The 18,465-nt window shown below is 32.2% G+C and overlaps 1 protein-coding gene and 1 long non-coding RNA gene across 2 annotated transcripts; both read right to left on the bottom strand.

Annotated features, from left to right (window-relative positions):
* LOC110267078 lies at nucleotides 5,919-6,365 on the bottom strand. The gene is made up of 3 exons (XR_002354408.1): nucleotides 6,277-6,365; nucleotides 6,032-6,110; nucleotides 5,919-5,936 (listed from the first exon to the last, which is right to left on the bottom strand). It is a non-coding gene; the product is annotated as an uncharacterized LOC110267078 (long non-coding RNA).
* Nucleotides 7,167-10,430, bottom strand: LOC107615784 (inositol oxygenase 4-like). The gene is made up of 10 exons (XM_021112215.1): nucleotides 10,357-10,430; nucleotides 10,137-10,251; nucleotides 9,278-9,359; nucleotides 8,968-9,172; nucleotides 8,750-8,809; nucleotides 8,334-8,386; nucleotides 7,975-8,097; nucleotides 7,810-7,879; nucleotides 7,565-7,643; nucleotides 7,167-7,469 (listed from the first exon to the last, which is right to left on the bottom strand). Exons 1-10 carry the CDS (start codon nucleotides 10,385-10,387, stop codon nucleotides 7,313-7,315), a joined length of 975 nt encoding a protein of 324 aa, XP_020967874.1. The 5' UTR covers nucleotides 10,388-10,430; the 3' UTR covers nucleotides 7,167-7,312.

Raw genomic sequence — 18,465 nt, 5'->3', positions numbered from 1 at the left:
ATTGGACTGTCCCTCTGTCGTGCATCCGCAACTCGAGTTATTCACAATCATAATCATAATCACACAACACCCACACTGGTTTTTATCCACGGGGGCGAGCTCATCCGGAACTTTCACAGTGTCTGGCCACACTTACGACATAGGGTCAGTAGAGTATCGAGTCTCAACCCGGAGCACGTGGTGGCTAGCCACTGCTTTCACCCAAGAAAACTCGTATCTCAGATAATTGAAAGTGCAACAATCACTTTATCAAATCAATAATCATCCATATTCATATTCACCCATAATTTAATATCAATACAGCCATCCGGCTCATAGCATAATCCACAACTAGCCATAATTCATTATCATGTACTGCCATCTGGCTCATAACATAATAGCACTTTCACCATCCAACATCATCAAACTCATAAAGACATCACTCAAGTCATAAATCACTTTTTCTCAAATCTCTTTACTTTGAAATCAAAAATCAATTCCTTCCAGCCTTAACTTTAAACTCCCCATTTCTCAAATCATTATAGGCTCACAAGCCACTTTTCTTCAAACGTAAATTTCTCTTTTTAAAATAAAGTCACCTTCCTCAACATCTTTCCATAACTTTTCAAAAACCACACCAAATCAAAAGTCTTTTCTGAGAGATTCAAAATCATTCATCCTAAAACAGGATTTGGTGACAAAAGTTCCTCAGCAGAGTCTCAAGTCTTTAGGGGAGAATAACATAATTTGTTTCATCAAATTCGTTTAAAATCTTTAAAACCTTGGATTCCTGATTTGAGTAATAAAAATAGAATCTAAGTCAAACCGAGTTGTGTAATCAATTACTCCGAACACATTTTCAAAACTATTTCTTTTACTTAAACAAAACCAACTCCAATCCCATGATTAAATATAAAGCGTTTCAAACTGCTCAAAGATTTTTTTAGTCTTGAAAAACTCAGAATTCAAAGAGTGCTTTAAAATTTTCCTAAAACATTGTAAAATTAGACTTGTCAATAAACTTTCACGTTCTTTCAAAGTTATTGAAACTCCTCCAATTGAAACCCTCAAGTCAAATTCAAAGACAAACCCTTTTTACATTTAAAACAACCTTATAACATAAGTTCCTTCAAAATAACTTGCTCCCAAAGGAGATATAATACTTTTCTTAAGAAACAAGACTAAATCATAGTTTCCTTTTTTAATAATTCATTTCAAAAGCATAAGTCATCCCTTTCTTAAATAATCCAAGTAAAATAGTAGAAGTCTTTAACTCATAATTTATCAAATAATATTTCAATAAAGTCTCAGATTTTATAGGAATTTCGGCAGACCTCCCCTAAAACTTGGACTCTGCCACCCTTTCCGGGTCCCAACCAAATCATTCCGCAACCCTCCTCAACGGGTTCAAAACCAAATTAGTTCAAAATCAAGTTGTTTCCAAAAGTGTATCATTTTTAGATTTCAAAATACCAATTCAAACTCAAATCAAGTTTCAACAGCATAAACTCAATTTCAAAGCTTTTACAAAATAACTTTAAAGAAGCATTTCCAGAACAGTCCGTTTCACAAAACTGAACAATAATTCAGCCAAACAAGCATTCATATTCATCTAAGACAACCAACAATACATAAGACTTATACAATCACTCAAAGATACATTTTCTCACATCAATATCCATATATAATAATTTCAATTCATAAAGTGTAGTTTTTTAAAAAGGCCCCTACCTCGATAAGTCGAAACCATAACCCAAACGCCTCACAAAAATACTTTCGTCTCGACCCAAATCGACGGCAACCAAAACCTCAACTTCGCTTGCTCTCTCAATAGCATAACAGCCTCAAACGTCAGATGCAAACTCGGTTTCTAATTCCTAAGACCATCAACATTGCAAATACTTTAATACACGTAATATAATGCTAACGCAGGGTCTCCAAAACAAAAATACTTACTGTAATGACAAAACGAAGCAGCAGCGGTCTCTGAATCGGTTTGGCGGCAACCCCAGCAACCACCGCAAGCGGCAGTGGCGACTAGACGCCGGCGACGGCAACTGAAACTAACATGCAATGATTGTAACACTTTCAGAAACTCAAAAGAAATGAAACCCAATACTTAAAACCTTACCAGTAGTGTTTTTCCGGCAACGGCAGTGGGTCTCGAGCTGCGGCGCAAGAAGTAGGACGTAGTGGCAGCGGTGGTCTGCGATGATGGCGCGAGCTCCTCCCTCCTCCATTGGCGCTCTCCTCCCTCGAATCTCCCTTCCCCGTTTCCCTATGCCTTTCTTTGTTTCTTTGTTTCTTTCTTTCTTTTCCTTTTGTTTCTACATGTGTGTGTCTAGGATAGTGGGGGCTGCGGCTGCTGCTTGAATTAGAGGAGTTAGGGTTCAATTTGGTTAGAGTAGGGTTTGTTTTGGGTAAAATTAGGTATAAGGGTGTTCTTGGTAATTTTAATAAAAATTAGGGGTTATAGAGAATTAATTTGAAATCTAATTTAATCCTTAAAACTAGTTAAAAATATTATTTGTTGTATATATCAAAATATTAATTAATCTCAATCAAATGCTCTAATTGAAAATATAATACAATATAATTAATTTTCTTTATTAACAAAAACCTAAAGTATTTATTTATACAAAGAATATCATATAAAAATCTTATTATTTTACAACTACTAATTTTATAATTTAAATATAGAAAATAGTTCAATAATTGTAAAAGTAGATAAAATTCTAATTTAAATAGCCAAATATAATTTTTTTTTGAATTTCCAAGACTTTAAATTGCAAATAGGTAGATAATTCAAAATTATAGTGTTTGGATAAAAACCTTAATTTATTTCAAATCCAATTAATCAAAACTACCTTTAATTATCTTCAATAAAATAATTTATGAACTTAAAACTATAAACAAATATATATAATTTAAAATTAGTTCATAATAACATTTTAAAAGTTCTGGGTCTTACATTCCACCCACCTTATAAAACTTTTCGTCCTCGAAAATTAAAGGAATACATAAGGTAATACAAAGAATCAGTACTCTGCTTTCTAAATGCTTTTAAATAAGTAAGAAAGTTTAGCATATATATATGTGTGTGTGTGTGTGTGTGTGTGTGTGTGTGTGTGTGTGTAAAATACTGAATAGCTATAAGATTTAGATATAAGGATAGAGCATGGTGTAAGGCAGAAGATACCAGAAGGCTCAATGCAAAAGGTTATATGGTTTTCAAGACTTTACCAAAATTGAAAAAACACAATAGAGGGCAAGTTTCACAAGATAGACATTCAAAAAGTAAAGTGGTAATTAAAGTGGTAAGTTGAGGATGAAGGATTCCCTCTCTTATTGCGGAGAAAAATTTTAAGGTTGAGGATTCCCTCTCTTGTTGCATCGGGGATTGGATAGAAGGTTGAGGATTCTCTTCGGTTCAATTTCCAACTGTGGTTAGGATGGTGGTTTCAATTTTGATTGTGATTATGATTGAAAAGTGTGGCGAGAACTATATCCCAAAAGTGTGGCGGGCACTATATTTCTGATAGCACATTTTTCTCTGGTTGCAAGGTGAAAACGCACGTTCTTTTGTATGTAGAAAGACACACTCCTTCATAATTCCTCCAAGAGAAGGGGAAAAGACACTCTCATTCATTTATATTCCTTCTGAAGATGCACAACCGAGAGATCATGTTCGAGTTCACTACCGGATGTGTCGAATCTAGTAGATTAACCGACAAGTGAGCTCACAGCCAATAGGACAAGCATATATCATGTGTATTTGTTTGCTATTGTTTGAGTGTGCATAAGTATTTTGGTTTGTCCAATTGAATTTCTGTTAATTGTTAAATGTACTATTTGTTGTGATTGCTCTTTAGTTGTATTTGTTTTGTACTTCTGATTTTTTGTGTATGGTTTCACAATTGAGACTTGAGACTTGAAATTAATGGTGATTATGACTATGTAAATGAATGAGATCGTTGGTAATTCAAAGTATGTTAAAATTAGCAATTAACTCCGTATTGATTTTTTTGTGATTAAAATTACCGAACTGAATACTGAACCGAGTAATTGGATATTGGGAGTAAAGATGAGATTATATTGGAAATGATTGAGGTTAGAGGTAATTGATAACACTGAGACTTTAGCAAATTGATCCAGTTGGGATTAGCTAAAATCCTGGACTTGAATTTCTGTGAAGTTGAAGAATTAGGATTGCCTAGTGGGTTCATATCTCTTTATATAGTCTTTATTTGGAACTATTACTCTACTGGGAACCTTCGAATTCTCACCCATCGTGATTTTTCTATTTTTCAAATACAGGGCGTGATGCACCTTGTTGAGTGTGTGGGATTCTGTTTGGCGAAATGAAGGAGATTCTTTTGAAGTTCACTTTTATTTATTTAGAGTTTTTTCTACTTTTGAAATCTTTTTTGTATATTCCTATTAGAAGTTTTTATTTGGAAAAACAGGAACATTCTGGTGTAATATTCTAGCCGACTTTTTCTTCACGGCTCGAGACTAATAATTATTAAATATCTTATTTTAGAACTTACATACCTATATATGTAAACCTGTTTTGCTTTTGTATACGATGTTCACTTGCATTAACATGATTTGAGTGTGATTAACGGCTGTCAATTGTTTAAAAAAAATTTTCACAGGCTCCTAGTGATATTATTATTCTTCAAATATTATATATGTATCTTTCTTTTAGGTATCATAATGCCTCGCCACCTTTAATTTACGATTTAATTGTAAAGCTGTGTGTGGTAGGGTATTACAGAAAGCTTGAAGAGTGAAAAAAACATGCTTTTCTATGGTTATTCTTATCTGAAGTTTTGTAATAGGTTTTATTATCATTGTAAAATACTAAAATAAGTATATGTATAATTATGTTCAATGTAAATGCTAATACTTAGAACTCAAATATTATATGCAATTACATTCAGGGACAGATCCAAGGAGGGGCAAGCATAGGCTTTGCCCCGTCATTATTTACAAATAATAATAATTGTCTGAAAAAATAATTTGAGATTTTAGAAAAAAAGATAAATTGTTAGTCTTAATAAAATGAGTATAATATAATTAAAAAATGTGTTAAGGTTTTAGCGGCAATAATAATAGCAACTAAAAGTGAATAATATTATAATCTTAGAACTTTTAGTAGCCATATAAAATTTTGAGAAAATGGTCACAAAAAATTATAACTTTAGGGGTCATTAAAAATTTTTTTATTGATAATTGTATAATTGCTACAAAAAGTTATAATTTTTAGCGGCCATTAAAAAGATCTTTATTGGCAATTATATAATTACCGCTAAAATCTTTTAGTGACAAAACATAAGACGGTTAATCTCTAATTGCTAGTAATTATATTAATGACTATTTTAATTATCACTAAAAACAAAATAAATAGTCGCTAAAAATAATTTTTTCTAGTAGTTACTGTATTAATTGATTGTTATTTTGATATGTATGAATAAGAATTCATATATATACAGGTTCATCCATCATTCATTCATTTTAATAGTTTACATCATATTATTGAGTATATATATCACTGAAAAGCCTCATATAAAGCAATCTGTTTGTGATTTACAACACATATATGTAATTATAGAAATTAATACATTACAACACATATATGCAATCGGTCTCTATTTTTTAACTTGCTCTCAAGGAAAATTAATCAATTCCCTCCAGGCCCTTGAGGTAGATCCATTAATTAGCTTATATTGATTCTTCACCACTTCAGCTTTGCTGGAAAATACTATAAAAGCATTCAAAAAAAAAAGTAAGAACGTCACATTAAGAAACAAGAAAAGGAATTCAAATAAAACAAAATGAGCAATAATCTATCTGAAATTTGTGCCCCCACCTTGTCAATAAGTGATTGATAGTATGGCTTCACTTTTTCAACGTCCACCAAAACTTTGCTTTTGCTATAGAGATCATATTTACTACATAATACATAAAATTACGGGTGATGTTATTGATTAGTAATAATACCAAATGCTGTGTGCAAATTATTTGATATATATATATAGAGATTAACTTGAAAATGTGAAGCCACTTCAAGTTCTCAAAATCTTCTTCACTCATGAGATGAGTATATGCTCCCTCCTTATGCAAAGCTACAAAAGAGTTTTAAGTTTAATACATTGTTATTGAAAGAAAATTCTAAAAAATAATTATGATTTTTTTTTTTGGTTTACAAAATAAAACGAACTTTTGTTGCCCAACAAAAAATGCCTTCTTATGACATAAAAGGAAAAGCACATAGTAAATAAAAATACTTACGATAAAATGAGTGATATCTAATAATGAATAAGCCAGGTGAAGGTAAAGTGGTTCCATTTTCCTTTGCTACCTATAAATTCAAGTGAAGTATAAATTTATTATATATCTTGAACAAAATAATAAAAAAACTATATATAAATTGTAGCTATATATTTAATTTATTGATATTGTGTTTAATAAAATATTTTATTTTGTAATAATTAATTTTAGTATATTTATATTATTTACAAATAATAATAATTGTTTGAAAAAATAATTTGAGATTTTAGAAAAAAAAGATAAATTGTTAGTCTTAATAAAATGAGTATAATATAATTAAAAAATGTGTTAAAGTTTTAGCGAAAATAATAATAGCAACTAAAAGTGAATAATATTATAATCTTAGAATTACTTTTAGTAGCCATATAAAATTTTGAGAAAATGGTCACAAAAAATTATAACTTTAGGGGCCATTAAAAATTTTTTTATTGACAATTGTATAATTGCTACAAAAAGTTATAATTTTTAGCGGCCATTAAAAAGATCTTTATTGGCAATTATATAATTACTGCTAAAATCTTTTAGTTACAAAATATAAGATTGCTAATCTCTAATTGCTAGTAATTATATTAATGACTATTTTAATTATCACTAAAAACAAAATAAATAGTCGCTAAAAATAATTTTTTCTAGTAGTTACTGTATTAATTGATTGTTATTTTGATATGTATGAATAAGAATTCATATATATACAGGTTCATCCATCATTCATTCATTTTAATAGTTTACATCATATTATTGAGTATATATATCACTGAAAAGCCTCATATAAAGCAATCTGTTTGTGATTTACAACACATATATGTAATTATAGAAATTAATACATTACAATACATATATGCAATCGGTCTCTATTTTTTAACTTGCTCTCAAGGAAAATTAATCAATTCCCTCCAGGCCCTTGAGGTAGATCCATTAATTAGCTTATATTGATTCTTCACCACTTCAGCTTTGCTGGAAAATACTATAAAAACATTCAAAAAGAAAAGTAAGAACGTCACATTAAGAAACAAGAAAAGGAATTCAAATAAAACAAAATGAGCAATAATCTATCTGAAATTTGTGCCCCCACCTTGTCAATAAGTGATTGATAGTATGGCTTCACTTTTTCAACGTCCACCAAAACTTTGCTTTTGCTATAGAGATCATATTTACTACATAATACATAAAATTACGGATGATGTTATTGATTAGTAATAATACCAAATGCTGTGTGCAAATTATTTGATATATATATATAGAGATTAACTTGAAAATGTGAAGCCACTTCAAGTTCTCAAAATCTTCTTCACTCATGAGATGAGTATATGCTCCCTCCTTATGCAAAGCTACAAAAGAGTTTTAAGTTTAATACATTGTTATTGAAAGAAAATTCTAAAAAATAATTATGATTTTTTTTTTTGGTTTACAAAATAAAACGAACTTTTGTTGCCCAACAAAAAATGCCTTCTTATGACATAAAAGGAAAAGCACATAGTAAATAAAAATACTTACGATAAAATGAGTGATATCTAATAATGAATAAGCCAGGTGAAGGTAAAGTGGTTCCATTTTCCTTTGCTACCTATAAATTCAAGTGAAGTATAAATTTATTATATATCTTGAACAAAATAATAAAAAAACTATATATAAATTGTAGCTATATATTTAATTACTCACCATATACATATAGTCATCATGTCCCCATGACATGAGTACATTGTCTAATCCACACCCTTTACTATAGACTCCATCTTTAGTGTTATAAGCAGGATTTTTGCTATCTGGGTTTTCCTTGAAATACTGAAGCATAGAAAAAGTTTATATTATTGGTTGATGATAATTTTAGAATAAAAATATATTATTTGTACACTAAAATTAATCATTATATATTATTTATAAATATATGTATAATTTAATTTATTTTTAATATGTATTTTATATTGATTGTTGATTTTAATATAAATTTAACATGATTGTTTTAGAGACATGCAAAAAAAGAGATCAATTTTACAGTTTTGTTAGAAGAGGAAGGCTACCTTGTGGTGAACATTTTTTTCATCAAAGGCACAACCAACAGGAAAGGTATCTCCTGAAAATATATATTTAATCATTTGGTTAAAATTTTGAATTTAAAGTATCATGCCAAAACTAGCTAATTGGGAATTTAAAGATTGATAAAATAATTATACATGAAATATAGGGACGTGTCTTATTTAAAATATTGTAAATTGAATCAAAATAATTACAACACAAATATTTTTATAATTAATTATTTACACTCTCTCAACCTTAATGTAGCCGTAATGACCTAATAAAAATTTCGTTTTGTATTATGGTTTTAAAATGATAATTAATTTTAAATATTGTAATTAAATTTTATTTCTAAAACATAATAGTCAAAAGATTATTCCATTTCAAAAAAAATATCATAAAGAATAAGAAAAGTTCTTACCAACAACAGCCCATTGAGGAAGCTCACCGAATTGAGGAAGGTGAAGAATCTTTCCGAGATCTGAAATAAACAAATATTCATTTGTCAATTCATATTAACTATCTATCAACAATAAAAAAACTTTCTTAAAATAAAAGGACAAAAAATAACTAAAATTAAACTAATTAACCTTTATAATAGAAAATTAAAAAAAAATCTAAGATTTCAAATTTAATTACCATGGATGAGAGCAGTCAAATGTAACCAATCTTCGTTAGGATAATCTTTTCTAATGGCTTCTGCAGTTTGCAACAAATGTTGAATTTGAGGTTCATCCAAATCAGGATCACTATCATCCACTACTTCATTAAGCAGCTCACAACATTCCCATATGCTCATTTCTGCTTTGTCCAATTTCTTATAGTGCTCCCTCATTTTCTTTACCTATATTATTAGCAAATGAAATTTTCATGAATTAGCATTGAGCTTTCATGTTATTGTGTATTAGTATATATAAACATGTTTGAGGAAAATAAGAATTTGGCTTACAAAATCATATGTCTGATTAATGTGTTGTAATCTATAGAATTCTTCCACACCTTTTTGTCTTTCACTTTCAATATCATAATCCCTGCCAAATAATCTCATTAGAAGACTGATTTCACTTTGATCGATATCTGAAGCCATTTTTACAAATTTGTATGTGTATTATTGTATGGTATATGTAAGCTTTTTATGAAGGGTTATGAATTTGTAAATTATTTTACACAATATTTTAAATTATTATTTAAATAGTAATTAGATATAAAAAGTTGTTATATTTATTGATATATGATTTGGTATATATATGAAAAGTGTTTTACTTTGTGATCAAAATTAAATTCTTTCAAAAATATAAAAAAGAAATCTCAGTTTTATTGAGAGAACGTGGGTCACAAAGATACAAATTTTTTGTCGCCCTTTATGTAGTAAAATTAGAGCAAACTAAGTTTAAGTTAGGTTTTTTATTTTTAAATTATATTAACATATGTAATTAGTTGCATATTTAACATTTAAAACAAAATTAAATTGTTAAAATATTAGATAAAGAAATGTAGCAATTTATATGTCTTTTCTATTACTAAAGAAAGTTAGAGTTTAATTTTTATTATTAAAAAAATTAAGATAAAAAATCTTAAAAGAAAAAAATATCTATGTACAATCACATTTTAAGTTTAAATAAGACTTTTATATATGTCAAAATTTATATTAGAGATATAATTATTTATATGTCTTATTATATTAATTTAAATACTTTTAGATGAGTGAATTTATGTCAAATATATGGCGTTAGCTGCTTAAAATCATAAATTTTAAATCAAAGAAATAAAAATCAAATAAAAGAGAATATTGAAAGGAGAACTGAAACCTGAAGGATTGGCCAAATGCATTGCTTTCTGGGGCCTTAAACGTTCTGTCTTTTGCCGACACAAGCTCACTGGTTTCTTCGGTGTGCACATTCTTCTTTTCCTCAGCTTGGGAACCTAGAAAAAAAAAAACAAATTGAGATATATGGGATTTTCTACCCAGAAAGAAAAATAACGCTCCAATACTTTTTTTTTAAAAGAAGAAGAAAAACATAATCAAACCATGGGCAGGGTGCTCATCTTGGATGGCCATTTTCTCTATTTCAAATAAGCAAGAAGCGAAGCACAGGACAAAAAAGTTTAGAAACTTGGAAGAAGGGATATGAAACTCCAGTGAAAATAGGTGTGACAATAACCTAGGACAAAACGAGTTTATATAGTACAACACCAAGTCCTTGTCGTGAAATTTGAAATCTTGGAGTCCTTAACTAAAATGACGTTTCGGAGGATTTATCATTATCTGTATAAACCAAAACCATACCATTCTTAGTAACTTTTCAATTAATCAAATTTATGCCACCAACTATATGCCATTAGTGTGCTTTCTAAATTCACCCATCTATACGTCATAATAATCCAATAACACCTGTTTCAATACTTGCAATAATTTTCTTTTCTGAAAAAAAAAACATTCCATTTATATTTCTATAACCGACAATTTGTTTGAATTCTTGTAACATTATCTTTTCCTCCTTACTAGAAAAACAGTAATGTCCCTACATATGTAAATAAATTCTCTCATTTCATTTATTTTTATATGATAAGAACATCAGATCGAGAGAAATATCTTATTATCCCATCTTATTAATTATGATAATGAGATTATACTCGATCTTAATTATTGTCAAGTAGAAAAATAAATTGAGATCATTAATTTATATTATGTTGTATATTTATGTGTACTGATATTTAATTAATCCATGCTAACTAAGAATATTAAAATTTTTATTCTTTTTAATAATTTAAATACAGTAGATAATTATTACAATAATAATAATAATAATAATAATAATAATAATAATAATAATAAGAAAGAAGAAAAATGAGAGAAAGTATAAACTGCCCCCTTTATAACCGGACATGTCGGATTAGCTACCGGACTTGTCAGGTTTGACTTTATAATCGATAGATGATGAGATTCATCGGTCATAGGACAAACATGCATCGTGTACATTTGAGTGATTTGTTTCAGTATGTTTTGTTTTAGCGTTCCTAATTGTTTAACTGTAATTAATTGCTACTTGTTCTATCTGTTGTAATTGCTACCTCTATTTGTGTTTTCTTTGTCTGAATTATATGTGTTTGCAACTGAGAGATCCCTCATGGTGGCCGAGGTGATGCTGAGGGTAGTTCCACCGGTATTTTGGAGGGTTAGAAGAGACGGAAAGTGAAGTATTAGGTTAAAGATGGATTTAGAAGTTGAACACATTAGATAACTTACATAATTTATGGTTTAGAATACTTTCTTAAGTTTAATTCTGAGTGTCAGTGTTCTAGGAATGCCTCTGACTTTCTCGAGATCTTATACATTATGTACGTTGGCACCTTTACCATACTGAGAACCTCCGGTTCTCATTCCATACATATATTGTTGTTTTTCAGATGCAGGTCTGGAGGTACCACATTGAACATTTTGGAGGCCTTCTTGAAGCAAAGAACTATATTTTTTCGTTACTCATTCAGTTTCTACTTGTATATAATTGTACATAGTTGTTCTCTGTATTTTATACTTTGTCCCTCCTAGAGGTTGACTTGGAGAAACAGGTGTTTATTTTACATTTCGGGTTGTATTTTGGGGATATATATATATATATATATATATATATATATATATATATATATATATATATATATATATATATATATATATATGTATATATGTATTTATGTATGTATGTATGTATGTATGTATGTATGTATGTATACGCTGGCCGGTCTTAGATTCGCAGGTTGAGTTCGGAGCTGCTTATCTGTATTGTGGAATTCTGATCCATATATGTTTTTAACCTTCCTTTCGATCTTGCTTATCCATCTATGCTTATCTTTCGTGAGTGATGCGATTTCTGTTTCATTTTTTATAAACTTCTCTTTCAAGGCTCCTAGTTATAATTTTCTTCTATTATATTATTATATATGTATTTTTACTTTTAGAGGTCGTAACGTCTTGCCACCTCTAATTTACGTCCTAGGCATAAAGCTCTGTGTGGTAGGGTGTTATATTATGGTATCAGAGCAATTCGTTCCTGTAGAGTTTGAGGAACGGACTGACTATGCTTCTGGGCATATTCTTGGTGTGTGTATATGTTGATTAGGATATCTAACTGATATATGTGGCATATTACGTCCTAGGCATATTTGGTGCAACAAAACTGTTAGTTTCATGGACTCCCACAAGAAGACTCAAACTTATTCATCTCTAATTTTCTGCAAATCTGTGATACGGTGAAGGCTAATGGAGTCCATCCTGATGTCTATCGGTTATTGTTGTACGGGACTGAGCTAAGAAGTGGCTTGATACACAATCCAAGGAGAGCCTGGATACATGGGATAATATAGTCAAAGGCTAACCAAGCTAAGGACCGATGTTTAGACATTCAGGCAACAAGATGGTGGATCTCTCTTTGAGGCTTGGGAGAGGTACAACGTGATGCTTAGAAGGTGCCCTTCTGTAATGTTTTTGAACTGGATATAGTTACAGATTTTCTATATTAGGATTACTCAGGCCTCCAGAACCTCTTTAGATAATTCTACAAGAGGATCCCTTCATATAAAAAAAACCACTGAAGAGACTCTAGAGTTGATTGAGATGGTTGCTAACAACCAATATCCATATTCTTCTGAGAGGACCACCATGAGGAAAGGAGTCATGGAATTGGATGCTTTAGATACCATTCTTTCTTAGAATAAAGCCATGTCTCAATAGATAAATGCCATTACTCAACACTTGGGTGGACTATAAGTTTCAACTATTAATATCCAAGATGCTCCCTATGACATGAGTGGTGGATTTTCTTAAGGTGAGACTTTTGATTATGGTCAAATTCTCTCTGAACAGGTTAATTATATGGGAAATTTCTTCATACCCCTAATAATGATCCATTCTCCATAACTTATAATTTAGTGTAGAGGAATCATCCATATTTTGATGAAAAAATCAACCATAGAGGTACCATAATTTCATAACAATCAGAGCCATCAGAATAATTTCAATCAGAGTGATTTCAACAACAGCAATCCACGATCCAGTTCTAAAAATCTTTTGACTTGGAAGGTTTAGTTACTGAACTCTCCAAGAATACTATTAGTTTCATGCAGGAAGCCAGAGCTTCAATTAGAAACTTGGAGGTTCAAATGGGTCAACTAGCCACAAAAGTTGTTGAAATTGATAAGCGGTTCACCAATACCTTTCGTAGTAACACAATTCTAAATTCAAGAGAGGAGTACAAGGCTATCACCTTGATAAGTGGACAAAGTTACTGAAGAGCTGGTTGAAAAAGAAGCTCCAGAGAAGGGACAAGCCAAGGTGAAGCACGCCCCACAAAGGCACTCAGACAACCCTTTTTTTGGTTGAAATTGAGCTACATAAAGTGAAGTCTCCAGTACCTGAATACAAGCCTAAAATGTCATATGCTCAGAAGTTTTAAAAGGAGACTAAGAACAAGCAGTTTTCAAAGTTCTTGGAAGTCTTCAGAAAGTTGCAAATCAATCTTCCTTTGCTAAGGTTTTGGAGCAAATGCCTCTCTATGTTAAATTCATGAAGGAGTTGCTATCCAAGAAGAGGACTATAAAGGGAGATAAGATAGTGGTCCTGACCAAGAAATGTAGTGCCTTAATTTAGAGTAATTTTCCAAGGAAGATGCCAAATCCTGGAAGCTTTCAAACTCCATGTACCATTGGGAGCAAAAACCTTTGAGAAAGCCTTATGTGATCTGGGTGCAAGCATCAATTTAATGCCCTTGTCTGTAATGAAGAAAATGCAAATGAAAGAAGAGAAACTAACAAGGATAGCACTACAAATGGCAGATAAATCTTTGAAGAGTGCACATGGAATAGTGGAGAATATCTTGGTCAAAGTGGAAAAGCTCTTCCTCCCAGCAGATTTTGTAATTCTTGACATGGAGGAGGATGAAAATGCCTCTATAATCTTAGGAAGACCATTCCTAGCCATTGGAAGAGCTCTGATTGATGTGGAAGAAGGTGAATCAATGCTGAGGGTGCATAAAGAGCATTTGATCTTCAAGGTTTTTAAACCCATACATCACTCAGGTGAAGAAGCTAAGGCAACTGTATGAAGATTGAGTTCACTAATCCAAATCTCCAAGAACCCCCTGATGATGTAAAACAAAGTTTGCAGCTCAAGCCTCCCTTGGTGACAATCAACAAAATTTTCCCTGACATGAAATCTAAGTTTAGTGTTGGGAGTGCAGGGTGTCGAGAAAGGAAAGGGATCCCCAGAAGAAAGTACCCAGGGGATGGAGAAACAAAAATCTTCACTGAAGGTTTCTCCCCAGGGTTAAAGGTAATGTTGGCTCGTAATCTAGTATTACCTCATATAGTAAATAGAATCCTCTCTCTTGAGCATATTGAGCTACATCAAGGGGACATAGGGAGAAAATTCATAGTGAGAGGAGAGGATTTGAAGCACTATGATCAACCCCACGTTAACAAGAAATCAACTATTAAGCTAGTGACGTTAAAGAAGCACTTGTTGGGAGGCAACCCAATTATCCGTATCCTTAGATTTTCTATTTATTTTGATTTTATTTATTTGGTTTTACTCTCTTATAGTTTTTATTCTTTTTACGTTTTTTTTGGTCATTTAAAGTGTTGAAAACAGGAACAGGTGCAATCAGAAAGGAGTTCAAAACACTCTGGAGGGGATTTGCTTTAGATGCCCTGGCGCCAAATGCCGCAACTTGGCATTTAGTGTCAGGAAGGCACAAAAATTGAGGAATGGTCACCGAAGGATTGCACTAAATGCCCCGACTTAGTGTTTAGCGCCGTGGTGCACATATTTCGAAGAACAACTATTGTGGAGGTGGAGCTAAATGCGGCAACATGGCATTTAGCGCTGGGGAAAGCATCAACATTTCAAACCTCTCTACTGGGTGCGTACACACACTATTGTGGGTACACACAACTTATGCTTCAACTAGATAATTTGCCATTGTTCATGTGGCGCTAAACGCGGGCATATAGTGTAAGACCTAAAACTTTTGAAAAGCCTTATTTTAAATTGATTTCAATTTATTTACTCATTAACGACTTTAATTTTAGAAATTATTTAATTAAAGCTAATTAAATCAAGTTTTGATAATTAAATTAGAATTTTTCTCTAATTTTATAATTATTAGATAATTTTCTATATTTGAACTATAAAATTCAGTAATTGCAAAATAATAAGAATTTTGTATAAATTGATTTAAAGAATTGAGATGATGGAATTTAATATTTTAATTTTTATGAATAAAGAAAAATTAATTATATTATCTCTAATTATTGAATTAGAGAATTTATTTGAAAATAATTTATAAATTGATAATTAAATAGTATTTTTACAAATATTATTTGTGGATTAAGAATTGGTTTTTGGTTTTCAATTACTCCTAATTTTAGTGAAATGACAGAACTACCCCCAATCCTAATTCTAAATCCCTATTCAGAAACCTAATTTTCCTTTCCCAGCCGCTATTACCCCTTCCCCCTTTCTGAAACACCAACACACACACGCACAGAGATGGAGAAGAGAGAAAGAGAGGGCGCCAGTGGAGGAGAAGAGGGGAGGGAGCCGCGCCATCACCATCCAGCCCGTCGTGCCACTGCCACGGTGCCATTGTGGTCGCCGACGAAGAGAGATGGCTCGCGAGTGGAAGGTTCGCGGGCTTGGAGCCACAGTCACGGAGGAGAGGCGTCGGAGAGAGGGAGCTCGTGGTGAAGAGAGAGAGGCGCACGAAGAAGAGAAGCCTGCGACTAGCCTTGTCACCGTCAGTGCCGCAGGTTGCTGTCGTCAACCTCGCGAGCTACCACCGTGTCGTTGTTACTGTGCTGCAGCGCCGCTGTTCAACCTCATCCCGCCGTGTCTCTATGGTCGTTTCTGTCACGTAAGGGAGCGAGAGAGGAGAGGTGGTGAACGAAGCCATCGCAGGAACCACCGTCATAAAGGGTTCAGGTTGCCATTGATGGGGATAGCCGGAACTGTTCCGAGGTTTTTGCCGTTGATTCTGATTTTGTTCTGTTTCGGTTGAAGCCGTTGTTGCCTCTAGTCGCTAAAAAACCACCACTACTCCTTCTGCCCCGCCTCTGCTTCGTTAGGGTTTGCTGCTTTTCATGGTGAGAATGAACTTGTTTTGCCTCCTTCAACATGTCAGTTGGTTTTAGTTTCACCTAATATCCATTTCATGTTAATTTTAATTTGCCAAAATAAACTATTACTGTTCGGTGTTGATGTTGCTGGTGTTACTACTGCTGGTTCTAATGCCATTGCTGCTGTTGCTGTTAATATGGAATAAGTGGGTTTGTCGCCTTTGCCTTCTTGGTAAGCGCTTTTACTTCCAGAACTTTTGAAATCAATATTCCAATATAAGTTATTAGAGGCTCTGAGCTGTTAGTATTGTAGGATTGAGTTCCGATGATTTTATATCAAAGTTAAGGTTGTTGTTGGACCATCAGAGTTTCTGGCCGCTATCGGAGCTGCCGCCGGATCAGCTCGGGATTGTGGCTGTTCCATTTTGCTCTTACTGTAGGTATATCTTATTGCGAACCCTTGCCGTTAGTTTTCTATCATGTGTTATTAAGGTTTTTGCGATATTTATGTTTTAGAATTGAGTTGTCAGGATTGCCTGTTGCAATTAAAACCGTTTCTGCTATTGAAAGGTTATTTAGTTGATTATTATGAAAAATGGTTTTTCTTGGTTTTGAAGCTATTTTTGATGATGTAAAGGAATTGGCTTTGGAAATGGTTTAATTTTGAGTTAGTGACTTTATAAATGATTTAGTATTTGAGCTGGTTTGATTTTAAAAAGAGATTTATTATGGGCACTGATTCGCTTTGAAAATAATTTGATATTGGAATTAGCTGAATCTTGGAAAATAATTGAGGTTTGGAAAAGGTTTGAGAAATATTTGGATGGGACCCGAGAAGGGTGGCAGAATCGAGTTTTAGAGGAGATGCTGCCGAAATTTTATAAAATTAGAAGTTTCATTTGAAGTAGTTATTTTAAAAGGATTAATTTTAAGCATTATATGTTTTAAGATTACTTCATTTATCAAAGAAAAAGTTATGCTTTGGATTGAGAATTGTTAGTGAATGAAACGGAAAAAAAGGATGATGAGGATTGATTTGAAATATGATTTTTGAATGAATTTAGAAATGGGATATGGATTGACGAATGATGATGATATTGAGAATGGCTCAGATATTGATGAATGATGAATGAATTATTTATATGGCTTATGAATTTGAAATATCTGAGATACGAGGTTCCCTGGATTAAGTGCCGTGGCTTGCCACCACGTGTACCAGGTTGAAGACTCGATACTCTGTTGACCCTACGACGTAAGTGTGTGACCGGGCACTATATAAATTCCCGGAAATGTTACCCCCATTGAGTAATATTGATTATTTGAGAAAAAGCTATGCATAGACTCTTGGGGATGCACGTCGGAGGACAGTCTAAGTACAATTCAGACTTGTCGGGTTGGCTGGATAACCGACAGATGAGCCTCATCAGTCATAGGACAGGCATGCATCATATGCATTTGTATACTTTGTTTGAGCTTGAACTTATTTTGGTTTGCCTAATTGCTAAACTGTTCGTAACTGCTACTTGAACTATTTGCTGTAACTGCTGCCTACTTGTGCTTTCCTTGTCTGCCTTGCCTGTGTTTGTTCTGGCATGCTACATTTGATATTGAACTTTGGTGCTGAATTAATGATTGTGTTATTTGATTGCGTGGTTGGTTTCTGATTGAGATTTTTCTTATAAGAAAGGAAAGGTTTCGGATTTCTGAAAGATTAAACATTGTTTCTTTGAAAATGTTTTGAACGATTACCTATTGGTTTTTTTTAAAAGATTCATAAGGTAATGATAATCACTGAATTTGAAAATAGTTTTCCTATTAAATATCTTCTTATGACAACTTTGAAACTCCATGGTGAGACCGTGTGGTTAGGTTCTCACCCCTTACAGCTTTACTTTTCAAGAACCGAATGAAGAAGCACTAAGAAGAGTTATACTGTGTTTGGTTTATATGTTGTTGTATTAATTAGATTATTTTCTTCACTCGTCTTTGTTATTACAATTTTGTAAGAGGAATAGGAGTTGTATGTTA

Source organism: Arachis ipaensis, chromosome B09 (assembly GCF_000816755.2).
Source record: "Arachis ipaensis cultivar K30076 chromosome B09, Araip1.1, whole genome shotgun sequence".
Lineage (NCBI taxonomy): Eukaryota > Viridiplantae > Streptophyta > Magnoliopsida > Fabales > Fabaceae > Arachis > Arachis ipaensis.
Note: the sequence above shows the minus strand (reverse complement) of the source record. Positions and strands in the feature narration are given on the sequence as shown.